We start from the raw sequence: 27,942 nt of genomic DNA, 5'->3' as shown, positions 1-27,942 counted from the left end.
AACAATGTTATATTGTAGGACTACAGTATGATACAATTGTTTTTTACTTCACACTTATAGTGCTCTTCAATGCAAAAAGTGCAACCCTTCTGCAACGATTAACATTTTGATTAGCAATTGTTACTATTATTGTTTTCTTCGCAATAGCAATTTGCAACCGATTACCGTGACATCAATTTTGTAATGCAATCACGTAACTCCATTTACATGTAATCTGTCACTTCCCCATCCCGTGGTTTACATAATGGAGAATGTGATTGCATAATAAAAGTAATCTCCCCCCAACACTCTTTTCTTGAGCCCTGCTGTTACCCGTCGGCACGCACCTCGCTCGGCTTCCAGCCAGGAGTTTTATCTTAACAAAACCCACTGGGAGGTTTATAGTGGGAGAAGAATGCCATTAGTCAAGGAAATAAAGGCCTGGTCTCTATTCCGTATACGTTCCATTTGGCTATTAGAAAAATGCAGTGCAGTGATAACTTTGAGGTTAGGTATAAGGCTTGGGGAGACGGTACATGTTAGGCCTCACTCACACCTTTACAACAGACTGATGTATGCTTGTTGTATGAGATGTATAGCTGATGCAAGCTCGCAATGCATTTCCAATGGGAGTCACAACATGGTTTGACACAACATTTGTGTTGTATGAGGGGGGGTGGGGGGCAGTCGAAAAACACAGCCGAAAGCCGTACAACACAAATGTTGTGTCAAACCATGTGACTCCCATTGGAAATGCATTGGGGGCAAGATGTATCACACCCTTTGTATACACCTAGCACGCATCGATGGTGTATGCTAGATCGAAAGGTGCATGTGAGTCGGGCCTACGGAGGATACCAGTGGTGGAAAAAAGTACTCACATTTTGTGAAAGTATATCAATACTGCAATGTAGGAATAATCAATTACAACTAAATATCCATAATTCAAAATCTTATACTTGAAAAATGTACAAAAGTATTGGCATCAAAAATGTACCAAAAGTTGAAAGTACTCATTATGCAGAATGTACCTGTATTAGAGAGATGACGTCCGCACACCCGGTTTAATTTTCAGCAGGTGCATTTACATAGGTCCTATATCAGAGCAGCAAACATTATGGTAGCATAATCGGAATTGGCCATATCGGCCATAAAAATGCCATATCTCAAAATGAGATAGATTATTTAATCGGTTTTCACCAGCAAAACATGTTTTTTTAAATGAAAAATAAAATCATCAATTAGTTCAATATAAATCAAAAGTGTCTAGTAGGCCCAGAACAAAACTTTACATGTTTCTATATACATTTAATTTGTGTATACTCATCTCATATCAGTAGTCATTCAGTTGTGAAAACAGACACTTGGGAAAGAGTATATAGGCTCTTTATTGATTGCTTTCATACTTTATTAACAGGCTAATTGGCCCAAGAATCGGTAACGGCAGATATGACCATGCAAATAGTCGGTGATCGGATATCGGTCATAATTTCATAATCGTGCCCCCCTAAAACCCCCCGTTAGACAGCATCAGTCCCAGGTGCGTTTATTTTATTGAGGAGGACTTGGATTTATTGGAGGAACGTGTGCAAAAATGCACACATGCACACAGTCCAATGGGAGACGTGTCTGGTTTGCATGTCTGTGTGTCAGTATATGTACATACTGACACACCCACTCACGTATGGTGAGGCCCCCCCCACACGCATGCACGGCACACACACACACACACACGCACACGCACACGCACACACACACAGGAAAAACACAGTAGGCATACTGATTAAACAAATGTACAGCAGCATGGCTCATTACAAACAAATTGTTTAATTGAGATGTTGTTGCAGAGATGTCATGAAAACAAATGTCCCCTTCACTCTATAAGTGCAGGCTTCAATGATGCTCTTAATCGTCTTACGAGATATTGTTCTTAGTAACATTACAGCACCAGTTACAAATAGATTTAAAAAAAAAAAATCCTTTAAACGGCACAAAAGCAAACCAAAACCAAAATAAAAGACAAATTACAAAATGCTTTATCCATACCAAGATAAATGGGTACAGAGCGTAAGAAAATAAAGCGTCCATGATGAAATACTTGCAACAATATATTGCAAAAATACATTTAGCTTGTCATTTTTCCCTATTGTTTAACGTAGCGTTTAGCAAAAAGCTTGACACTGCCCACAGACCCTGTTTTTGTACATTCTGCATTGGGAGAGATGCATACACTGTATAGGCAATGGGGTTGAGTCTAAAGTCTGATTTGCACTTCGTCGTAAGACTCACCCAAAATAGCATATCTACAAGCTCAAAATGCATTGCATCATAATGCGCTGTGAGCTTGTAGATCTGCTATTTTCGGTATAAATTAAGCGTGAGTCTCTTGGAGCCATGCATGGCAAAGTATAGTGAAAGTGAAACTTAATCTATTTTTCTCTCTCTTGTCAATTATTTGCATGGTGCTTTCGGCAACCACAGACAACCAGAAACATAAACTTAACACTGCTTTCACTGTGAGGCCAAACCGTTTAAAGTCAAACCGCGCCTAAGAATACGCCCTCTGCTATTAAACTACACAGTAGCCACTGTAGAAGTCTCAGCTGAATTGGCTACTGCTGTGCTTTTGCTCCATACAAAACGTGACAATGACTTTTTCTGTCAACATGGTAAAAGGAATGGCTTATTAACTAGTTGGCATTTTGTTACAACATACTAATTTGGTTCCACTGTAGAACATTCAAGAACAAAATTGTCAGCTGTACTGATGTAGAATATGCAATATGAACACATGAAGGGCTCCTTTTTTGGAGAAAGACAAAAAAAAACTAAAAACTAAAACAATACTAACATAGTATAACTTCCAGCACTGTAAATCCAGTTAACATAAACAATTCATACATTAAAATATATTCCATACGGCAGGTGGGTCTTATCGAACTCCACCGGGCCTCGTCATCCAGCATACCCTGACATAAAATTAAAAAAAAGCATTCATAGTCTGAATCCTGTTTGTTTTTCTTGGGGGCTATCTCTCTCTCGACATAGCTGACATTTTGAAGGCAGCGTGCCTTTTGAGTTTCTCAACAATAACAGGGGCTATTCTGTCTCAGTGTGTCTGGGTTATTTCTGTAGTGCAATGGCACTCTGGGTGACTCCTTCTCTCCGCTGCCCGCCCGCCCTCCCTCTCCCCGTCTCTCTTTTCCTCTATTCCCAAGTCATGCTTCACCAGACACATATAATTGGCCAGATACACTTGCAGCAGGATTATAGAACCCACACAGACCTTCTGACAGTAAACCGCTGTAACACACTGTGCCTTTTTTAAGGTTTTATGGTACCACAATAGCAGTTCAAAGGGCCAGTCAACATAGCACCGCTCTCGTCATGACTCCGTAATATTAAAGCTATAGCGGTCTTTGGTTACCTGAAACATGGGGGCAAATTCTCCCTTCCAAGCATTCTTTCCATCCAAGCTCTCCATTTCCCTGCCCACCCCCACCATCTTGCCTCTCTCCCTGTCCCTTCTCTTCTCCAGGGGTAATAAGAGAGTGCTAGAGTTCTCCCGTCTGGGGCGGAAGGGCTGGAGCGCTTTCTCCAACTCCCAACTTCCTTCCAACAACAGCACCCTTTAATCACACAATTAACCCCTGGTACTGACCTCAGCCCTGCCTGAAAGTCTGCAGCTCTTTCACTCCATGCCTTCTTGCAATTTCTGCCGTTCTGCAATTGCAACTCGTTTCTTTCCAACTGCTGCATTTGCATGTGAGAGATGCGCTACTATAGCAAACACTTGAACGACAAAATGTGAGGTCTCCCTTTCGTTTCGTCTCACGATAGCCTATCCCTATATTACCGCAACGAGTCCATGGCCATGAGAATGCTGCAACAGCGATCTTCTTATAAACGTCAAAAGAAATACTATACATGGTAACCGTTGAATGATAAAGGCACTTCACAAGGCCTGCTCTGTTACTATATAGTAATACAAATTATATGCTCTAATCTCAAAGCATAATATCACATTCTACCTGCGTATCATTCATTACATGAAGTGACACGCGAGTCGCCTCTGTGTACAGCAAAGTACATAATAGTAAAACACATAAAACAACTCGGGCTCATTTATTAATTAGATAAATAAATAATGTTAAGCCTATACAGCGAGTCCATGGAGAGGTTTAACAGGGTTATGGGATCATAATTTCATGATTTGCAGAGTGGACTGTACTCCTGAGGCATTTTGAAGTCCCACGTAGCACTTCAGGGCTACGGTAGGATATACGGAGGACACTTTCGTTGTTCGGGGTGAGAGTTCACACGAGGCAGCGTGAGAGTTGGGTTTGTTGAGACTGAATAATATTATAGGCTAACGGGGGTCTTGTTGTGTGTTTTATTGTGTGTTGCATGTCATCTTCTCCTCTGTTCTTCACTGCACTGTCCAACAAAGCAAACATAGAAAATAGGAAATAACGTACAGAATCCAGCTTTACTCTGTGGAAGATGTAAACATGTGAAGCAGCTAGAGCCTGAAACCGTCGGATGCAGTTTTTCGCGGGGGAAACGATACTTCTCAGGTCACACTTCCAGTGACAATCCCGGAATGAAAGAAAAAGGAGCTAAACATGGCAATGAGTTTTGTGCTTCTATATGTTGTTCGTATATATGCTATGTTTGTTTACTTTCATGGTGTTGGCCGAGTTTCCTTCGCCTCTCTACGTGTGTGTGTGTGTGTGTGTGTGTGTCCGTCCACCACTGTTTCCGGGCCGACATGAATCCCTAAGTCTCCCTCATCGTACAGCTGATGTCCAGCGCCTTCTGATAGACCTGGGTCACGTCGTCCATGTCCCCCAGCAGGGAGAAGCTCCCGTTGTCCCCGGGCGAACACGGGGACGGCTGGCTCACCTTTCCCCCGTGAAGAGTCCCTGGAAGCGGGGCCTGGAGGCCCCGGAAGCCTGCCAGCTGGAGCAGGTCCTCTGCCGACACGCAGGCCCTGATGCTGGGCTGCGGCACGCTGGGAGGCCAGTCCGAGCCCGTGGACAGGCTCATCTCCTCGGAGAGCATGCCAGAAGGTCGCGACTGGCTGCGAGAGAGACCCAAGTCACCGCCGCCGGTCCCCATTAATTCGCCGTGGAACGACGCCGAAGGCGGGAGGTGTCCTCCTCCTCCTCCTCCTCCTCCGTCTCGGCCGTGGATGGACGAGGAGAACTTTCCGTTGCGCTTCAGTATTCCCTTCCTCCCCGCGGTCCTCTTTGTCGGCGAGCTGGCCGGCGGGGCCAAGAGAGCGCTGCCGCCCCCCAGCAGGTCGGAGGACTCGCTACGCTCTGGCGACGAGTAGTAGCCGGACTCTCTCTGCTGCTGCTGCTGCTGGCTGTTCTTCAGGATCCCCTTCTTGGGCAGAACGGGAACCATCTTAGCCGGCGAGCCGCCCAGGCACACCTGATCCTCGTCCTCTTCTTCGACTCCCCCTCCTCCTCCTCCTCCCTCCCCGGCGTCGACCATGAAGGTCACGCCAGAGCCGTCCTGGAAGTGCAGCGAGCGCCGGAGCTCCAGCTCCCCCACGCTCTGCGAGCGCTGGTCGGACGTGCGCGTCTTCAGGATCCCCTTGGGCCTCTTGAGACCCTGCTTGTCCTCCCCCCCTGTCGAGCCCACGTGTCGCCCTCCCCCTCCTCCTCCGCCCTCGTTCTCCTTCATGGCTTTCTTCAGCCCGCCTCGGCGGCCCGGGTGGGGCGCCGGTCCCCCCGCCGGTCCGTGGCCCACCACCGCGGGTTCCATCTTGCAGTCCCCGCCGCCGCCCGCTGTGCGGTTCTGCCAGTCGATGAAGCGCGCCAGCATGGGGGAGCCCTGGCTCTGTTGGCTCTGGCAGTCGCACACGGTGCTCTTCCAGCCCCAGTTCACCCACCAGTGGTTGGCGATGTCCTCCACGGTGGCCCGCCGCTCCGGGTTCACCATCAGCATCCAGCGGATCAGCCCGCGTGCGTCTGTTGCCGGGGGGGGACACACAAAGACTTGAGTTGCGATTTATGTTTATTTGACAGGGAATGCCTTCAAAATTGATACAGTATATGGCCGTGGAGTGGACCCACATCTGAAAAGGTTTTGTAACACAGGGACCCCCAGAAGAGAAGATTTGTGTTAGGACTAACATTTTCAAACACTTCAAACACACAAAAGGAATAGCAGATGCACACGCTCACAGTGTGGCATAAAGTGATGCGCTGTGAGCTTGTATATCTGATATTCTTGAATAGCCAACGCTAATATCTAAAATGACACTGATGCTTTCCCGGGTTTGAATGGGTGTTGTTAACTAAGCACTCTGTGTAAGTTTGGGTTGGCCTTAAAGGAACACTTCACCCTTTTTGCTAAAAAATATATGTTAATGACGTTTAGAAGCTTTAGAACACTTTCCTGGGGGTCTTTATGTGTGTAATATGTGGTTTTAGATATTTTAGATTGTAGCAGTGAGCCTGTTGTCTCTGATGTCATGGACACTGGGCTCACTTCCTTCCTGGACTACATGTTGTCTCAGTAAGACAGCTCTCCCCCTATCCACAAGGAGGAGCAGTGCACCAAAGAAATATGGGAATTGTAGTCCAGTAAGGTAGTGAGACCAGTGTCCATGACATCAGAGACAACAGGCTCACTGCTACAATCTAAAATATCTAAAACCACATATTACACACATAAATACCCCCAGGAAAGTGATCTAAAGCTTCTAAACGTCATTAACATATATTCTTTTGCAAAAAGGGTGAAGTGTCCCTTTAACCAGACATATCAGAGATCTCTGCCTATACCAACATGCGTCTGTTGACATCTAAATCCAAGCTGAGAAAAGGGCCACCAACGTCTGCAATGCACGGCAGTTTGTTTTGACGTGTTTGTGCTCTTTCCACCCAGTTCAAGCCACTACATTGAACATAGACGTCACCAGACATATTGGGAGGCAAGATCTCCAGTACATCTGGCTGTTCTCACACTTTCGTCTGACTATTGTCTTCTCCAAACATTCTTGCGGACCTAAATTAAACATCAACCAACACTGCCAGGGGAGTGATGGCTTTAGCCACATAAGACAAAGATGGCCATTGTTTTCGTTTTCTTTTGTTGTGGGTGGAAGTGTGCATTTTAGAGGGTGGGGGGTTACTGTGACTTTTCAGGCTGTTTCACTTAAAGTCATTGCGTAATTCTGTTCATTTGCTACTGAGTTCTGGTATATTTTTTATTTTCATTTTGAGAAACCCCAGAAAAGGAATTTGGCTCAGTCCTTTGCACAGAGAGAGAGAGAGAGAGAGAGAGAGAGAGGGAGAGGGAGAGGGAGAAGGAGAGGGAGCAACAGCGAGCATGCTTGGCAGGTTACCTGATGACTGTGTGGGTTCCCTGTACTCTCCGTTACTGATCTGTCGTATGAGTTTGACGTGGTCTCCTCCATCAAACGGCATGGCTCCGTACACCAGCGTGTACAGAAGCACCCCCAGGGCCCAGCTGTCCACCTGCACAACAACACAACAACAACACAGGCTACTGTGAGGAGACAATCCTCGTAAAAAAGTTCTAAATAAGTTTCATTCATTTTCATCCCGCAGGGCATCGGATCCAGTTTCATCAGCACTGTGAAAGACTTGAGTCCCTCCGTGAATTAGTCCAACATTACTGTCAGCACTTTGGAGGACGATAATGAACTCAGACCTATTTTGAGGAATTTGGAGGGTCTCTGCTTGTCTTGGCAGAAACAGACGATTGCAGTTCTGTTTGTTGTTTCACCGCAAAGATTTTTCGCCCTCTTGCCTGCTGAGGCCAGCCAACTCGCAAGGCCTTATCACTTTTACACAGTGCCATGCAGGTTAATTAGGCTGTCTGTTGAGCTATAACCATTGCAGTTTATAGAGTAGTTTCAAAGCCACCGCAAAAGGGCCAATTCTTATCTTCTCTCTGTTGCTCTCCAGCTTGATTTTCTGATGATTGAGGTGGCTCATGTAATCTCTTGGCGAGGTGATGTGACGCTATACGTTCTGCAACTGATTAGCAAACACATACAGTACACATCAACTCATGGGGCTTGCTTGTGGGTCAGATGCTTGTGTGATAACACAAACACCTGAACCCTCTCATCTCTCTTATTCTGGGGGGGGGGGGGGCACATTTGCCAACAATATCAGATCTATCTATAAGTTGACGTGACATGTTGTGATCTTGTCTGCTTTTTTTTTTCTGGATTTTTGGTGTCGCAAAAAAAGAACAAACCAAATACCTAGCCAAAGGTCAAGTTTTTGAGGGTGTTACTAACTATTGAGGTGGTTAAGTGAATTGAGCGTATACATCGAAAAAATATATAAATAAAGCAAGGGTCCACTTCCCTCTATGAATGAATACTCAGGATTTTGCTGTGTGCGTCTCTTTCTCTGACAGGCATTAGATGGTGTGATACCCTGCATGAATCACTGCTTGAATCACAACTCCGAAACAATGGGTGATTAACCCGCTGCCTGCATGGGGAAGTTACGTCCCTCCACTTGCTAACATGGGAAATTGTGTGTGTGTGTGTGTGTGTGTGTGTGTGGTGACAGGTTGTCACTTATATAAGATTCACAGTCGGGGTGGAGTCGTGCTGAAGCTAATGAGACATAAAATAACAGCGAGTGAGAACAGTGATATCTTAGAAACACACTTGTTTGTGTGTGTGTGTGTGTGTGTGTGTGTGTGTGTGTGTGTGTGTGTGCGTGTGTGTGTGTGTGTGTGTGTGTGTGTGTGTGTGTGTGTATGTGCGTGAGTGTGCATGTCTGTGTTTGGTCCGGCGGGAGGCCTGAGGTGCTGACTGTTGGCTCTGTCATGCTATAAAAATCCAGCCCTAGACTTATAGGAGTAGTTTCAGGAAACCGGTGAGAGGTCTGGTGGTACCCCTGCTCTATGTGTGTGTGTGTGTGTGTGTGTGTGTGTGTGTGTGTGTGTGTGTGTGTGCGCGACGTGTGCACGTGAGAGCGAGCGACTGAGCGAGCAAGCAAGTGAGTGACCAGGCAACCAGGGAATGCAAGCCAACTTCCTCCTGTAGGACAATGTGTTCGCTGAAAAGTTTGGGACACACACACACACACACACACACACACACACACACACACACACACACACACACACTACAGCCAGGCCAGGTTCTCTCCTGTTGTCTTGGGAAATTGTCCCCTCCGTCAGTTACAGAAAAGTGAGTCTGGGAATTTCCTCAACGTTTCTGGCATCTCCGGATTTTCATCTCTAATCACCACTTCTATTTTCAGACGTGCGCGGCAGGCAAACGTTGGCCAATTGAGCCGTGCAAAGAAGAAGGAAAAAAAGAAACCAAACGAAACTAGAATGAGAGCGGTGTGGTTTTGGGGAAACTGATAGTTATTTCAGAGCTCTGGTTCCCTAATGAAGTGTTCTAGTTTCCAGGCCCCATTTAGCCATTAATCTAGATTAGAAAGAACCACGTTGTTATGTAACATGTCTGCCATTCCACCCTGAGACCCAGAAAAATCCCTGCCCTATACATAGATTGCGAGCGAAGGTTCGCCCTCCAAAAAAGAATCACAGTGTTAATTAATCACGTTGACACACAGAGTGTACTATAGAGGCTATGCGTGTGACATCACCATATCCGGAAGTTATGCGAGAACGCCTACTGAGTGGCAAAAAATTACTTTGTGGCCTTGACAGCCCATACTGTAAATCCAAACTGAAAAGTCCTGTCTGATTGTATTAAACAACGTTAAACTCACCAACATTGCAGCGGTACGGAAAGCCTGAATTATCCTCTTTCTATCTGCAAAGTGTTTGTTTCATAAAAATCCACCGCAGACCTGTTATGAGCTACTTTGTCAAGAAATGCCATGCAGATGATTATATAAGTTTTGAAGTGCTCATTTTCAATAATGCAACGTTCCATTTAGAAACAGATGCTACGAAGGACCATTGAGTGATTTCCAAAAAAAATTCCAAACTCCACAACGTTCCATGCTGCTCAAAGGGCTGGTGGTAGGGTCTTCCATTGAATATGAGTGAAGGTTTTGAACGGAGTGGTGTGTGTGTGTGTGTGGTGTACTGTCTGTACCTCAGGGCCGTGGTAGGGTCTTCCATTGACGATCTCCGGGGAAGCATAGAGCGGACTGCCACAGAACGTCTGCAGAAGTTTGTCTTTATGATACAGGTTTGAAAGGCCGAAGTCAGCAATCTGCCAGAGGGACAATATGCGATTAAGAATAAATACAGTTAATATTTAGCCTTATTTGGATAGTAGTAGGGTCCAGGGTCCAAAATATGAATTATAATGCATCGTCTGTCTACTACTTTTGCATAATGAACGTGATTTATTCTGTAGCATCATTTTCTACGGGGGAATTCACATCAGGACTATAAACGCAATTTTATATTGCAAAGTCGTTTTCGTCTGGAGTTGAGACCCTACCTTTATGTTGCAGTTTTCATCCAGAAGAACATTTTCCAGTTTCAAATCCCGGTGGACCACGCCGTTCTACAAAAACAACACAAAAAAGAGGACACAACCTTTATTTAACCAGTAAAAACCACATTGAGACTGAAGTCTCTTTTACAAGTGTGAACTGGCCAAGAGAAGAGAATAAGTAACACAGCTCTGCCAGTAACGATGACAGGACAAACATGCAATGCTCATAAATACAGTACCCACTACCAAATAAGCTCAGAGGGAGAACAGGAACATCTAATAACGCAACCAATAAAGGCTAATAAATAAAAACTAAGCAACCAAAAAAAACTAGGTGTCTAGTTTTGTGAACTGTCTGGATGTACTGTATGTTCGAACGCAGGGTTTATGGGTGCCGTGATGCAAGTCCAGGGGTGCAGCAGAATACTTCCGATAATATTTGGAATTTATCACTTCAGTTTTATAGCAACTTAAACCCTCTATACTTAGTTAGTTTAGTTAGTTATAGTAAGACGGACCACCAAACCTCCTCGCCAAAAATAGCTGATCTACAAGCTGGGGATCAATTAGTATGAAGTTATTTTCTGTCGTAATGGAAACGACTATTCTCTAATGTTTTCCTAGTGACACGTACTATATCTTAGGGGGAAAGATTTTTAAGATGTGATTCTTTTTGATACAGAGACAGTCATGGCAGCAAGACTAACTAATACAAATTAAAATTATTATTTTTTATCCAAAATTAGTTAATAGCAGGGGCCCTCTTCATATACTAGAGCATGTATAGAGCAAATGTCAGAGCTGAACGTAAATTAAAAAAAAACGTAAATATGAAATAAATCTTAAACATGCAGCTAGGTGTAATAGTCCACAGAAGTGAACCTTTCAAGCCTAATTTCTCAACTCACTGTTTTCTGCAAGACATGACTCTAAGCCAGGGATACTCAAATAGATTTACCTGTGGGCCACATTACAAAAATGGCAAGGGGCCAGGGGCCAGTAGATAAAATCCTGTCTGTCTGTCTGTCCATGAGTAGTTATTTGTCTGTCTGTCAATGAGTAGCTGTCTTACTGTCTGCCTGTCTATGAGTAGCTGTCTGCCTGCCTGTCTATGAGTAGCTGTCTGTCTGCCTGCCTGCCTGTCCAATTGTCCATGAGTAGCTGTCTGTCTGCCTGTCTGAGTAGCTGTCTGCCTGCCTGCCTAATTGTCCATGAGTAGCTGTCTGTCTGCCTGTCTATGAGTAGCTGTCTGTCTGCCTGTCTATGAGTAGCTGTCTGCCTGCCTGCCTAATTGTCCATGAGTAGCTGTCTGTCTGCCTGTCTATGAGTAGCTGTCTGCCTTCCTGCCTGTCCAATTGTCCATGAGTAGCTGTCTGTCTGTCTATGAGTAGCTGTCTGCCTGCCTGCCCAATTGTCTATGAGTAGCTGTCTGTCTGTCTATGAGTAGCTGTCTGCCTTCCTGCCTGTCCAATTATCCATGAGTAGCTGTCTGTCTGTCTATGAGTAGCTGTCTGCCTTCCTGCCTGTCCAATTGTCCATGAGTAGCTGTCTGCCTGCCTGTCCAATTCTCCATGAGTAGCTGCCTGTCTATGAGTATAGCTGTCTGACTGCCTGCCTGTCCAATTCTCCATGAGTAGCTGTCTGTCTGTCTGCCTGTCTATGAGTAGCTGTCTGCCTGCCTGCCAGCCAGCAAGTTGGTTAACAGAAAATAAATTGTTATGGCTGAGTAAAATAAAATACAATAAACACAATTTGCCTGAAAATAGATTACCCAGCTATGACCTTTTCCATGAAAAAAATGAGTAGTGATATGGCTGACTGAGTAAAATAAAACAATCTACCTGAAAATAGATAGCTATAAGTGAAGAGCAATTTCCGCAATTACCATTTCCGCAATTTCCATTTCCGCAATTTCCGCAATTTCCATTTCCGCAATTTCCATTTCCACCATTTCCGCAATTTCCGCAATTACAATTTCCGCAATTTCCATTTCCGCAATTTCCGCAATTTCCATTTCCATTTCCAACTATTAATGGCAGCTGGGTTTCATCATTCAACGTTTAGCTATAAAATTATGTCAGGGAATAGGGATACACAGTATATGTCTTTCATTTGCATTGCATCTCCCCCCCCCCCCCCAAGCTTTTATTTTCGTTCGAGTAATAGTACAACTCTAATAGTATTACTTATAATAATGTAATTAAAGATAACTTCATTCAGATTTATTTATTTTTATTTCATTTTCCAGATTTTTTTTTCTTCTTTTTTTTAGATTTTCATTGGTGGGCCAGTCATAATGGTCCCGCGGGCCTGATGTGGCCCGCGGGCCTGAGGTTGAGTATCACTGCTCTAAGCCATAATATCTCCACAACTGCTGGGTCAAACTAAACAACCAATAGGTCAATTTGAAGCTATGATTGCCTGCTTTCACATGACCTGAAAATAAAGTTCAATGACGATTAGCCTCAGTCAGAAACATATGACAATATGACAAAGGTTTAAGGTTCTATAAAGTAACTAGTAAAGGTTTTTACATGGGTGAAAAAGGTTTGCGAACCACTTCCAGTATGGCAGTCCGGTACAATACCATCAAATAAAGGTGGTGAAAAGCCCTGTATTAAAACTGTTACTTGAGTAAAGTAAAGTAATGCATTCATGTGTTCATCACTGGTTGCACAATGTGGCAAGCGGTGAAAAACTGGTTTTATTTAATTAATGTGCTTCTGGGTAGCTTAAGCTATTATAACACATCATCATTTATTAGATAACTACATGAACCCTAACGTTGGTGGGCCGAACATACAGTAGACAATCTATATGTTACGTGACCTGTTGTGAGCTTGTAGATCACTTATTTTTGGCAAAGGTGTAGAAGGAGGAAAATAATTAGGGATCCTAGTGTAGAGCTCTGGGCGAAGTACTGTAACTATGTAGGGTTCAAGTGGTTAATGTGCGTTTTGTATTGCTGTAAATATTTGTATTGGAGTATAAAGTACAACATTTGCCTCTAAGATATAATGGAATGTAATATAAAATACCTGAAATACACAAGTGAATTAAAAGTACGTAACGTGGTACTTTTAGTACAGTATTTAAGTAAAAATATATTAATATAATCATTTCATTGCTGTCACTGGGTTAGGGTGTTGACGGTTTTACGCTGTGTTGTCGCTGCGCCATACGCACGTCAAATCACTTGTAAAAGCAAACACACACACACACACACACGCACACACACACACACACACACACACACACACACACAGACAGACATTATCCTCGTTGTTGTGCTGTGCTCCGCTAGCTGGTGAGCTCATCGCCCGCTTTGTGGTTCTGCGTTTCAAGTTGCCATGTGGTCTGTGTGAAGACGCGAGACGTCTTTTAATTACGCACAATGATAAAAAGCATGCTCATCCAGGCCGCCGCATGGCTTGAAACATGTGCAACATGTGGGACACACAGGGGCCAGGAGGATGTGACCTCATCAGGACATTGTCTTTGCTAAACCCGTTAAACCGCATTTAGAGTGCATTGGGGGATTTCTCCGCTTTCTTTAACACATTCTGACCTGAGATCAGATTCATACGAGGTTTCCACTGGACACACACACTGGTCTGATTAAACCCATTCTGACCTGAGATCAGATTCTAAAAAGGTCAGTCGCTCTTCGATTTTTCAAAAATAGCAGACCTACAAGCTCGTAGAGCGCCACTCGGTGGCGCGCTATGAGCTTGTAGATCTGCTATTTTTCAATAGCTAAAGCATAACATGATGCTGACACCAAAACGGGTTCCCGTTCAGAATGGGTTAAGGATGAGCTACTCGCTTGAAGAGACATGCGGCTCCAAGTCATCACCTCCCGTGCCAATCTTCAGGAAACAATTTGAAAAAAAAAAGACATTATCTCATCTACACTGTTATAGTCTATGATGTGCAATCTTATACACGATTGTCTTTATCTTCTTAATTGTATTGCTGGTGCCCTTTTGCAACCCTGAATTATTTCTTGTGATTGTTTTTACTGAACGTTCAGTCCATTTATGGGATGATCTCTTCCACCGAAGGAGCACTTGACCCATCTTCAACCTTACCTTCATATAATTGGTCCTCGCTGATGCTCATTATGCGATAGCACAATTTCCGTCTACTGACTGCCAGGTCTCATTGGTGCACAATGGACAGTTCAGAAACCTGAATTCAGTGACATCAACGATGGGGATTCCAATCTAATAAACTACAAACTACAAACTACACTGTTTATGTCTCCTCTTCCTGCACACACACAAGCTCACACACCTTCAAAGGGTGTTCATGAACTCTTTTTAACGTCAAGCATGTGTCCAACAACAAGCAAGAAAAAAACAATGAATATAAAGTGGCTGAACCGGCTGATGAAAATCATTGGTTTTCTATCATCGCAAGCTGGAATTGCGTAAGGAGAGCCGATACATGGGAATGGTTAAACGACACTACAGTTGTGTGTAGCTTTGCAGCTGCAGTTGAAGCCAGCTCAACTTGGTTTGTAGCTTTGTTGATTTTGTGTCTGCTACGAACGTCAGACATCGCTTTTGTATCTACATAATAGTGCCGGCTTCCACTGAAGATGAAATGTTAGCCAGCTGTAGCTTTATAAGCTAACGCGGCATGTACCGTACAGTAGTGTTGTTATCTTGTATTTAGTTTTAGTCAGTCTTTTGAATCATTTTTATTTTAGTCACGTGGAATGTTTTAGTGTTAAGTCTAGTTTTAGTTGACTAAGTATAAGATAGTCAACTGTCGACTAAAACAGTTGATTTCGTCCTAATTCATTTATTTTTTGGCGGGCCTTGACGGCGTCATAACGGCTGATTTTTACACTTGCTGAAAATAGCCGATCTACAAGCTCACAAGCTTGCAGCTTGTGTTGTGAGCTTGTAGAGCTGCTATTTTCAGCATGCAACCAAGCATAAAATGTCTTTTACTTCATTTGTCAATACATTTAGTCATAGTTTTAGTCATCATGGCTCATTTTTTATTCCGTTTTCCTCAGTGTGAAATGGTAGTTGACGAACATTTTTAGTCATAGTTTTAGTCGACAAAATCAACACCGATATGCAGTAAGGAGGACTACGTGGCGATTTCCCTGCCAGCTGCAGTGAGTCAGTCAGTCAGCCAGTCAGTCAGCCAGCCAGTCAGTCAGCCAGCCAGCCAGCCAGTCAGTCAGTCAGTCAGTCAGTCAGCCAGCCAGTCAGTCAGTCAGTCAGCCAGTCAGTCAGTCAGCACCCCCCCTGTCTTTCATTCAGACACGTGGTGTCTGTCCCGGCCTGGTAGGGACCACGATGATGACATCACCACCATGCACAGTTGCACACAGCGGTGACATCATCATAGGACCGCCGCTGCTGGGAGGAAACCCAGCCCGTTGTATGACGAACCACAGAACACAGTCAGTGAGAGAGGAGGATATAGGTGTGTGTGTGTGTGTGTGTGTGTGTGTGTGTGTGTGTGTGTGTGTGTGTGTGTGTGTGTGTGTGTGAATTACTATATTTGTGACAGCTAAATGTAGAATTTGTGGAATAGACATAGATCACAAGATACATGGTTGGTTTAATGTAAAATAAATAATAATAATAATTATTATTATTATTACATATAATAATAGTACTCATCAAATGGCCATCCTGAAATGCTGACGTCCTCATAAGTATAGCGATACAAGCGTGCCTGTGCCTGTGACAGCAGAGGGGATGACCAATAGGGAGGGGTGTGTGGGTGTGTATAGAAGAAGAGGTGGGAAGAGGAAGAGTGGTTGAATGAAGGAAGGGTGAGGACGAGGTTCCCATGCAGGAAGTAGACTGATGAGGTGAGAGAGGCGCTTCCCATCCCCATGATGAAGTAACGTTTCCGTCCATCCATCTACCCCTCCCTCCCTCCATCCACCCCTCCCTCCGTCCCTCCACCCTTCCCTCACTCCCTCCCTCCCTCCATCCACCCCTAGTCCCTACCTGCTCTTATTCTTTGTTGTGTTTGCTCCTTTGTGCCTTTATATTGTTGTTTTTACTGTACAGCACTTTGTATCTTTGTTTTGAAAAGTGCTATATAAATAAAATGTATACGTACGTACTTACTTACTTACTATCAAACCAGCTTGTTTCATGCTAGTGAAGGGTCAAATAAGCTTGTTTCATGCTAGTGAAGGGTCAAATAAGCTTGGTTCATGCTAGTGAAGGGTCAAATAAGCTTGTTTCATGCTAGTGAAGGGTCAAATAAGCTTGTTTCATGCTAGTGAAGGGTCAAATAAGCTTGTTTCATGCTAGTGAAGGGTCAAATAAGCTTGTTTCATGTTGGTGAAGGGTCAAATAAGCTTGTTTCATGCTAGTGAAGGGTCAAATAAGCTTGTTTCATGCTAGTGAAGGGTCAAATAAGCTTGTTTCGTGCTAGTGAAGGGTCAAATAAGCTTGTTTCGTGCTAGTGAAGGGTCAAATAAGCTTGTTTCGTGCTAGTGAAGGGTCAAATAAGCTTGTTTCGTGCTAGTGAAGGGTCAAATCGAGCACCGGGAGCAGCGGCGGCTAATATTTCCGGTTCAAGAGCCGCGTCACAGGGTTCTGCTTTTTGTAGTTTTCCTTTAATAGTTTTTGCCTGGCACAGGTGAAAGGGCGCCCCGAAGAAACGCCTGGCTTTAAATGTGTTAATAAATGTACTTTACTTGAATATTAGCATTTTTTGATACATCCATCCCTCCCTCCCTCCCTCCCTCCCCTGTTGCGTCCTCAGACTTGGGCTTAATTACCTTGTGACAGTGATGAACCGCAGACACGATCTGCCGGAAGAAGTGGCGCGTCTCTCTCTCGCTGAGGCGCCGCCTCTCGCTGATGTAGTCGTACAGCTCCCCCTTGCTGGCGTACTCCATCACGATCACGATCTTGTCCTTGTTCTCAAACACTGGCAGCGTGAGAGAGAGAGAGAGAGAGAGAGAGATAGAGAGACGTTTTGCCTTGATTACTATAAATGAAACATTATTCAAAAGATAAAAATAAATGTGAAAAGAGCAGATCTACATGAGCAAGATTAAGTTGGTTATTAGGACTAAATATCTGTGTCGATATACTGTCTGTTAACTGCCCAAACCTACATTATCCATACATTTATGACACACACACGTGTGTGGAATGGATGTGCATGTTTATGGAAAGAAATATTCTAAATCAGCGTGTGTTACATTTTCTCTGAAACTGCAAACAAAATAAAAGTGTTAAATTAACAACTCGAGATGTAACACACACAAAGTATACTTTCCTGATATTCAGGTCATTGGAGTCGTAATATTAGGAAGTGACTTCGAATAATGTGTCTGGAGTGGGTCACATTGAGTCCCACATATAGCTACAGGCCTATACTTGTGACGACACCACTTCTCTCTAGCCATCTGTCTCGCTCGCACTCTTTGCTCTCTATCTTTGGCTAATGACCTAATAGTGTTTAAATGGCAGACAAAGTCGGCCTACGGAATATTTTGGTGCATTAAGCCTTAACCACTGCTGTATGGAAATGGTGTCCTTAATGATTAAGGACAGTAGGACACCATTTCCATACAGCAGTGGTTCTCATACATTTTCTTGCCAAGGACCCCCAAATTGATGTGTATTTTTGCCAAAGACCAAATACATAGCATTCGAAGCACATTGTGAAATGTACTTTAAAAAAGTAAACATTCAGACAACTTTATTTGTTTCCTTTGAATGAAGGCATATACGCTTTTGGCGCTTCTTTCACTTTCCGTGGCATTTCTGAAGCGGTATAGACATCGGTTAAAGATGCCGTACTCATAAGCCTGATCTTTCTCCCAAGGTCTGCCAAAGGACACACTTTCCCCCGTATTCACAGAGCACTGTGTCCATCAGCAAGTGTCAGGGTAAAGTATAGACGCATCCTCGCTGCTTCCCTCTGTTCTATTGTCAAAATGTTTATATCCTGTCCTAGCAACCCACTGTAGTTCATCATCGAGCAGAGACATTTGGCAACCGAAGGCTCAACAACATCTTAACCCCCCCTCCATCCCTCCCACACACTCACACACCGCAAGCTATCTTCATTAAGGTCAAATGAGGTTTAACTAAACGATCCCAGCGCCACGCTGCACGCATCAACCAGTGAATGACACCCCCCCCCCCCCCCCCCCCAAAAAAAAAAAGAGGCACCCCTCGACTGTCACACACAGCTAAGCAGTAAGGCATGGCCACACAGCAGGAACAGTTTATTGGAGACACAGCAAGCCGTTGGCGTGAAACTTTATGAGGTGTCTAATACGGTTCTTGTAGCTGTTCCCGGGGCCTGCTCCAAACCACAACAAATAAACACGGCTGCTACAAGCCCCTCTGTCTTCAGGGCAGTCAGCTGATGTCATGCACTGCACTGACAGAAACACTGTGTACTATTGCATGCACACATCTTGATCGACTTTCCTGCGTGCGTGTGTGCGTGCGTGCGCGCGTGTGTGTCCTTGTATCTACGCGTCCTTGTATCTATGTTCCCTTGTTGCTAAGCTAATGATAAACAACATACGTGAGATGTCAGGGAGGGTGATAGTGGAGATGGTCTATGAGCATCATCTCTGGTTTCCACACACACACTCAGTCACTCACACTAACACTCACACTCACACTCACACACACACACACACACACACACACACACACACACACACACACACACACACTCACACTCACACTCACACTCACACTCACACTCACACAGACAGACAGACAGACAGATACCTTCAAATATTGAGATGATGTGAGGGTGTCGTAAGGCTGACATGATCTCTATCTCTCTCCTGATGTGAACCATGTCCTGCTCGTCTTTGATCTTCTCCTTCCTGATGGACTTGATGGCCACCTGAAGGAAGCAGAGAAAGGAATGGACAAAGGGTGTTACGTTATACACTGTAAATACAGTACGCGTGTAGCCGTGTACACGGCAAAGCCCAATTTACGCTGCCTCTGACATGGGTCAACCTCCAGTCGGAGTCATCAGACAAAGCCATAGGCACCTATTTCACCTCATCCTGGCTAACAGTGTCAATACTGGAACTTGAATCCCAACAGCCTCTTCAAAACATCGGCTCAATAAAAAAGATAAACGTAATGGGTACAGATTATTGACCGGGGTGACGTGTCCTCTCTGGTGCCGTGGTCGCTTGGGTCAAAAAGGTCAAAGGGCCTATCTTTCACCACAGCCAACACCTGAGTCTACGGTCTACTGGATCGTAATTTACATTAATTAAATCACATTACTGTCTCGTTTAGCATTTTAGATAATCAATCTGATCCACATGAATCCCAGCCTGGGGGGGCGAACACTTAGCAGATGCACAAAGTGTTTTGCGATGTGTTGTGAGCTTGTAGATCTGCCGTTTTCAGCGGAGAGATTTGGTAGAGGGAACAAATGAGCAGACTAAGATATATAGCCTTGTGGGATCCTGTCGTGTTTAAGTGTGAAATGTAAGGTTCAAGCCAGGACTCTCACTTGGTATTTGTATGAACAGCATTACAAAGAAGTGGCATGCGTATGAGGATTAATGCAATAATAAATACGGTGGATGACGTATAATATACTCAGATGTTCAATAGCTGAATTGAGATGCTACATAAACTTCTGTTCAGCCTGGGCTTTTAATCCTGGAGTTCCTATTTTGGGCAAGTCATTACAAACATTTTCCCAAAATGTCAAATATTGTGTGAAGTCATACAGTCCATAAATGGTTAAGCACTACAGGCGCAGCACATCCCACAGTCGCTTCCCTCACTGGCGTATCACAGTAAACTTATTATACTGTGTCTGCATCCACGACGTATAATGCTTTCAAAACCAGCTTTTCTGCAAAGTAGGCTAAGACTCCCCCCCCCCCCCCCCCCCCACAACTCCTCTTATCTGCGTAAGGCGAAGGGATAGCCTATATCAACCTTGGGAGAGAAATCTGGGTTTGTGGAAGGACATCCAGTGGAGCACAGCACACAGGAGACCTCCGAACGCGAGCCCAGACATAAATAGATGTTCCATAAGAAGAAGCACTCGCACCGTGCAACTTAGATCTGGCCGACGATCCATCCAGCCAGCCAGCCAGTCTATATAGCCCTGATCGGCATCTCAAGTGTCACTTTATCACTCCGCATGTGTTTGCAAACAATGAACAGGGAATGTGTCATGTTTGTGCGTGGGCACTGTGTGTGTGTGTGTGTGTGTGTGGGCGCGTGCGCGTGCGTGCGTGTGCGTGCGTGTGCATCCGTGTGTGCGTGTATGTCACGTATGTTGAAGTACAATATGTACCCAGAGTGTGAATGCTGAACGACACATACTTTTAATATCGTTTCGTTTGTGCATTAACCCCTTCAGCCCTATACATACTTCATTGTACGATGAATAGCTAAAATAATGACATGCCAAAAATAGGGACGACAGGTTGATAGTGGCTAAAACCTCACGTCTATGACTTAATCCACAGGAAGTCGCACACGTGACTCAGGGTACTGGGGCAGGAAGTGGCTGGTGAAATGTACTTCCTCTTTGGCATGCGTCACTCATGGCCCCACAAGCCTGGGCCCAGCCCCCCTCCTTTTAGGGGAATCAGGAGACCGAACTGGTGACAAAGTGCAGGAAAGTGGAAATATTTCCACTGGTAGCTTTGCTCGCGCACCGTGGCGCCGGGTGCTCATTCCTCGGGCCAATTATGCAATGAGTTCAGATAAGACGAGAACTTGTCTGTGGTATTAGCTTGCATAATGATAACAGCTGCCAGGCTATTGTTAAGCAACGACATAGTAATGTATTTATATATGATTCCTTTTTGCCAAAAACGATATTTAGTCTGTGTCTGGTTTTCAATACAAGTACAATTCATAACATAATTTCCTGATAATGTTATCATGTTTGGAGTAGAAGCCCATATGTGCTGGGCCTTTTGCACTTACACTACATGTAATTGTGAACCGGAAACACAACTTGGGTGTTTGAATATGTACAATTATATCTTGTCTGTTTTTGTTCGTTTATACCACGATGATGTCAAAAACGCACATTTCCACATGGACTTCTATTCTATTTCATTCTATTCTATATTCCAGGCAAAGGCAAAACCCTCTCTCATCATCCAGCATGTCTTTACTTTCTTTCTAATGTGATCTACAGAGAAGCCAAAACGGCAGATTAGCAGCACTGAGAAACTTGAATCCTTTCTCACTTTCGGCCGAGGCTGATCTCACAGAATCCCATGCATTAAGAGCGATGGATGGATTACACTTAACACCGCAGCGTCCACCACATCAAGTCATCAAAACCCTCTTAGGACAAAGGCACGCAGCCATCGTGTAAAGCTCATTAATCCATTTAAAAGCTATACCACACACAGTACAAGTGAATCCCTTCTAAATAGGGCCGCCTTCACCGCATCAGCAAGTTCAGAAGCCATTTAAGTGAGCGCAGCGTTGATATAATTTACAGGAGTTTCCCACAGCGCTGGGTGGAGTCGCGTTCGTCGCATCAGAGTTAGACTCGTTAAAAGGCAGTTCTGGTGGCTGTGTGTTCAGCGGAGACAATGCTAAAGGCAGGAGCAGACACACCCTTCCCCTGGCTAGCTTGCATTACCCTGGCTTAAAGCCTGAGGCTGTGGATCATTATACTGGCTACCTTGACTTGTGTAGTGAGACCCTTGCATGCCAGCTGGCTCATATAGGAACGGAGCGCTATAGCCCTGGGCCACATTATAGTGCTACTGCTCTTACGCACGCACGCACGCACACACACACACACACACACACACACACACACACACACACACACACACACACACACACACACACACACACACACACACACACACACACATTCACGTGCTGTAGTACGATATACAATATGCGAAGCACTCGCAGCATCTTTGTTCAAGCCCATGTGATGTGCCGATATGAATTGTGAACACACACGTGTCCACTGTCCATGCATGTATACTGGTGTCACAATGCAAGGCCTATACCTAGTAGGAGTAGGAGATAATGTGATGAACTTGGTTGGATGGATGAATGGATGATGGGGTGCCAGACAGTGCAACCATATAACAGATGCTATTCCTAGCAGGGCCATTATAACTAATAGTAAATGCAGACAAGCATGTACGCACACGCACACACACACACGCACACACACACACACACACACACGCGCACACACACACACACACACACACACACACACACACACACACACACACACACACACACACACACACACACACACGAACACACACACACAAACACACACACACACACACACACACACACACACACACACACAAGATTGCCCACATGCACAAGCATAACTGCACAAGTAGGCCTATACACACACTTCAAGAAGTGTTCCTTCCTGTTGCAATGTCAAGCTGCTCATCTCATTGCCCTTTAACACCGGGGAAAGTCATAAAGCCACTGTAATTGCATAACTCTCTCGCTCACTCGAGCCTAATTTAAGCCTGATTCATATCTTGTCTTGTGGCGGTGTCGCGCACAGCCATATCTGCAAACTCCCACCACGTCGAGGGCCACGTTGTGAGCTTATAGATAGGCTGGTTTTCAGTGCGTGACACTGTCATGCGACAGAGCATAAATTTGATTATAGTTCACTGCAAAACGGTCTTGCTATAGTGTGTTTTATATATATAGCCTGCTGGTTATAGCATATAATAGAATGTGTATTCTAAACAATGGGTCATAACCACATTTAGGTTATACAGTAGCCTACTTTACCAGTCAATTACATTAAAGGGTTGCATTCAGATAAACAAAACGTCTTTTTTTTTTTTTTAGAGATTTTCAGCTTTATTATGCAGTTTAAATCGACATGATGAAATCAGGGGCTTTTTACGCAATAAGAAGGTGCCTTATTGATAATTATTAGCCTATCTGTCTGGAATTATGACCGTTTGGTTTGTCATATTGTCATAGGCCTGTATACTGTCTCTGATGTGTGCACTATACACTCTGTGTCTCGCATATTTTTAAGCGTAAAACGTAAGCAAAAAATGGGGACATTTCACTCACAGGACAGCCCTCACTCACAGGACAAACACACACAACAGTCAGGAGGCGTTCCTGACCCCATACTCCTACTGTAGCGAGTCTGGTGAGAAATTCATATCATTTCTTCCTTAGGCACTCTGATGTCATCAACATGCATTGCAGGGCCAACTTAAAGATAGCAACTTGGTGCGAAGTTTCTGCTCGTTAGCCAGGATAGCTGTGTGTGTGTGTGTGTGTGTGTGTGTGTGTGTGTGTGTGTGTGTGTGTGTGAGCGTGTGTGTGTGTGTGTGTCTTGTCCTATACTTCACCCCTTCTGAAAAGTCTCTCTCCTTCCTTCACACATAGGTGTCAGACTTGGATAGGAACACACAATTCCCCCATTCACACATTCAAACGCAGGTCTTGTTTTTCTCCAACGTTTCCTATGTGCAGTCAAATGACTCAAATACACATCAGTGAGTGATTGTGCTAAAAGTTAAAACGCATTGTATTATCTTGTATTAAGTTGTGGCCTGGCCGCCTTGGTTGTCAAATGTGTCTACATCTAGGCTATACTGTATGAACTTTGAATATAGGTCAAATAATGGCTAGATGTTTGTAGGGTATATATATGGGCATAACTTAAGTCTGTCTTGAGGATATAGGCTACTATCAACAAATCAATAAGGTAAGGTAAGGTGGAATTGGAATACCAAACGGAAATCTTATCTCATCTGACTGAGTGGCGGGGTGATTAGAAAATGCAAATGGTTTGGCTGAACCTCCTATACACGTGTTCCCTGTCAAAAGGCTGCGTGAAATTAAATGATGTCGATTAAGAAATGCAGCAGCCTGCACGCTCCAGGCTGAATTTAAAACGAGCTGCTGCGCAAACCCACACGGCTTCCATTTGTGGCGTGTTTACACATCGACCCAAATGACACCGGCAGGCACCCCCACTTAAAGGTGCATACTGGGACGAAAGCCAGGCCAGCCCTTTAATCAATATGGATGTTGTAACTCTAAGACTGAGAGTGTGAGTAGCTACAAAATGGAACCAAATGGTTGTATCTGTATACACTTTCTGAGTTAAATTAATCACTATAGGACAGTGTTTTTCAACCAGTGGTCCGGGGACCACCAGTGGTCCGGGCCGGGGACCACCAGTGGTCTGGGCCGGGGACCACCGAAACTGGCCCCCGTAAAATCTGAATCCCCCCCCCCACTCTTTTTCCCCTCACTGTATAAGTTTTCCTTTTTACCTCCTTTATGATGATATCCTGCTCTGTTCTTTGACTATATAGAAGTGTCTATTTGTACGTCTCTAAATGTTTTGATGAATTGAACATGGTGGACCCTCTTGTAAACAAGTGTAATGCTTAAAACCAGTTGTCACTGAGGGGGTTCCAGGTGGTCCCCAGCTAAATGATGGAGAGTTGAGAACCAAATAAGCTTTAGATATATTTAACTCAATTTGGTTTAATTGTACGCTCTCAAGAGTTAAATTATTGTTAAACACCTGCATTATTCTACTTAATTTACAAGTCTACAATATTAGAGCATGTAAAAAATATTTCTTATTTTGATCCTTATCTCTACCACATCAACGCAGCATGGAATTGTGAACAAAACAAAATCTTATCCAACGACAACAAAACATTCTTTTGGGTCTAAGAGGCTAAATGTCATCAATTGGTCCGTGGCTTAAATGCCAAATAAATAATGGGCCTCGATATGAAATAAAATAGGTTGAAAACCAACTGCTTTCGGATATTTCTATCCCCCCCCCCCCCCCCGGTTTGAATTGAATAAAGAGGCTCGCTTACCACTCTGCCGGTGTGCCTCTCGATGGCTTTCTTCACCTTGCCGTAGGTGCCCCTTCCGAGGGTCTCCAGCAGCTCGTAGCGGTGCTTGAGGTTGTGCTTGTGGTGGTGCTTCTTCACGGAGGAGCCGCTGGCGGACCACCCGCCGCCGTCCTCCGGCGGGGGGGAGGAGGAGGAGGAGGGCGGACCGTCGACGGGCCCGGGACCGCCGGCAGGGTAGTCCACAGGTAACGGAGGATGCTGCTGCTGGTCTACGTCCTCCTCCATCCACGTCTGTGTGAGCTCCGGACTCGGGCCGGCCTCGGCGATGCTGCTGCCTCCGCTGGAGCGCCGGCGCGCGTGGAGCCTCCCGTGCTGCACGGTCTCCATCGTCATCTAATCAATCAATCAATCAATAAATAAGCGATGTTTTAATGCAACACTCCCTCCCCCCCCCCCCCCAAAAAAAGTTGTCCCGACTCTATAGGACCATGCATGAGAATAATAGGGATATAGCCTTACACTTGCGTGCATTTGCAGGGTTTAAAGGGGGTGTGAAGGCGTTGTCCCCCCTTTGTGCAGCGATTATGGAAATGCAGTTGATGCTGTCAAAAAACAGCTAGGGAGCTTCCATGCACCCCCATAAATCCCCTATTGAGCTGAGAGACAGCGGCGCGCGCATACACACAGACACACACAAAACAATACCAAAACCGGCGTTTCTCTTTTCCGTATAGGTTCTCGTCTTTAAAGCATCCCCCGGCTTTTTCCGATGCGCGGAGGCTGTGCAGGAGGAGATCAACTTGCTGTGCTGAATCAACACCTCCGTACGGTGCGCTGTGGTTGTTTGGGTGCGATTAGGTTCATTCCAGTCTCATAATGAGCTCCGTTTCAAGCAGCAGAGCCTGCTATATCCTCTCCGCTCCCTCAGCACTGAGCAGCAGCCTCTCCGCTCCTTCTGCAGTAGGCTACTCTGCACACACACTACACACACACGCCGAGAGGAGGGGGTGTGTGTTGTTTCTTGTTTGGACCTGGACCTGGACTGTAGTAGGGACCGCGGAGGCGGGGTTTCGGTTTCGGTATCTCTCTCTCTCTCTCTCTCTCTCTCTCTCTCTCTCTCTCTCTGATATGACTGTAGGCCTAATAAATCAAGAGATTTGCAGATATACCAGAACAATTAGGACAAATAGCCTACAATAGGCTACGGTGCAATAAAATTACACAATCGTTCTTACCATACGTTTATAAACTGCAGGTTTATAGGAAACCTTGTTGAACTCTTTAAAATGAATGAAAATGGCTCCACTTTTTTGACAATCACTGCAAGTGTAGCCTAATCAGTGTGACAATGTGACTTATCCAAATAGTATAGATATAGTTTTTTTTATGAACCTTGATCTGCAGTAACAGATATCCACTAATAGTTGTTATACAATGGTCCAGCTGACCAGCTCACATCTAATTTAAGTATAGCAATGTTTTTCTTTTAACTGTAGCCTGCCTAATTAACCCATGCCATGCCACTCCACAGAGAATAAAATAGTTAAGAGTCTCTTACATTATACCTCAATGGCTCAATCCAAAATTCCAAATAAAACACATTCAGATTCACCAGCAAGTTACAACTGCAACCAGCTATAAGATATATCAACCTCTTACATTTTGGATCTTGCAAAGTAACATTTTAAGTAGGCCCTTTATATAGTAACCATTCATGACACAAACATATTTGTATCTGAAATACAGACACATATATCTGAATCTGATAAAAAAAAAGAAGAAAAAAAAAGACACAAGCCAGCATGCCTCAATGCCATTTGTGGGTGACAGATTTTTGTCGTTGTTGCATTGTATGGACACAACTGCAGGGAAATAGAGAAATGTCTCGACAACAACTGTGTCTATAATGCCCCCCCATGCACTTTGCATACTAGGCTTACATATAACCCATAGTAATTGGTTTCCTGTCCCGAGGCCATTGTGGGCGGTTGTACTGTAAGACACAGGAGAGTATGTCCTTGCTGTGCCCCCCACATGTGGTCTGTGTTCTACAGAGTGCTTTCAAATGGCGTGTGTGTTTGTTTGTTTGTGTGTGTGTGTGTGTGTGTGTGTGTGGGGGGGGGGGGGGGTTTGGGGGGTGAGACAGTGTAACATATAGTCAAGCTGGACCCACCCCCCAATATATGTCCCCTGGGAAATTACTATGAAACCAATTTATTTTCGCACGCACGCGCACACACAAGCGCACACACACACACACACACACACACCGTGCCCATAGAAAAAGGCCGGGTACCTGTATGCAGAAATGCACACATAATATGCAAATCACATGTGTGTGTGACTATCTGTATGTGTTTTTTTTTACCGCTAATACAGTAGACCTATATACTTTTTGTAATTTACATTATCAAATTCATAAATGTCGTCAGATGACTTATGGCGCCTTCGATTGGTGATCAGTCTCTAGCTCTCATGCAGCCTGTCTCTCCAGCTGATTTACGCATGCACGCACGCACGCATGCACACACACAAACACACACACACACACACACACACACACACACTATTTCCTCAATCCCACAGGTTCACCTAACATGACCCTCCCCTCCCCTCTCCTGCAGGCTCTCAGACGGCCCAAAGTGTCACACTGTAACATTTCCGAGTGTGAATTTAACTCAAAGCGTGTAACGATAATGGA

General features: G+C 44.6%; 2 protein-coding genes across 2 annotated transcripts in view; one reads left to right on the top strand and one right to left on the bottom strand.

The window, feature by feature from the left end:
• irak3 (interleukin-1 receptor-associated kinase 3) overlaps positions 1 to 27,942 on the top strand; it is a 297,236-nt gene that overhangs the window by 97,214 nt on the left and 172,080 nt on the right. The gene's annotated exons all lie outside the window — the stretch shown is intronic.
• On the bottom strand, positions 1,764 to 26,143 carry LOC308310753 (NUAK family SNF1-like kinase 1). Its single transcript, XM_080757159.1, has 8 exons — positions 25,761 to 26,143; positions 25,263 to 25,634; positions 19,168 to 19,288; positions 17,184 to 17,335; positions 10,418 to 10,483; positions 10,064 to 10,183; positions 7,343 to 7,475; positions 1,764 to 5,960 (listed from the first exon to the last, which is right to left on the bottom strand). The coding sequence occupies exons 1-8, from the start codon at positions 25,770 to 25,772 to the stop codon at positions 4,759 to 4,761; spliced, it is 2,178 nt and encodes a 725-aa protein (XP_080613285.1). The 5' UTR covers positions 25,773 to 26,143; the 3' UTR covers positions 1,764 to 4,758.

Source organism: Protomyctophum bolini (assembly GCF_963924005.1).
Source record: "Protomyctophum bolini genome assembly, chromosome: 23".
NCBI lineage: Eukaryota > Metazoa > Chordata > Actinopteri > Myctophiformes > Myctophidae > Protomyctophum > Protomyctophum bolini.
This window is presented reverse-complemented; position numbering and strand designations above follow the sequence as displayed.

What these genes read in the sequence shown, in the direction of transcription:
- LOC308310753 (XM_080757159.1), bottom strand. An exon ending in CATCATCTCAATATTTGAAG is followed by an intron (nt 17,336 to 19,167) that starts GTATCTGTCTGT and finishes TCACGCTGCCAG; the next exon opens with TGTTTGAGAACAAGGACAAG. An exon ending in GACCCTACCACGGCCCTGAG is followed by an intron (nt 7,476 to 10,063) that starts GTACAGACAGTA and finishes GTTGTTGTGCAG; the next exon opens with GTGGACAGCTGGGCCCTGGG.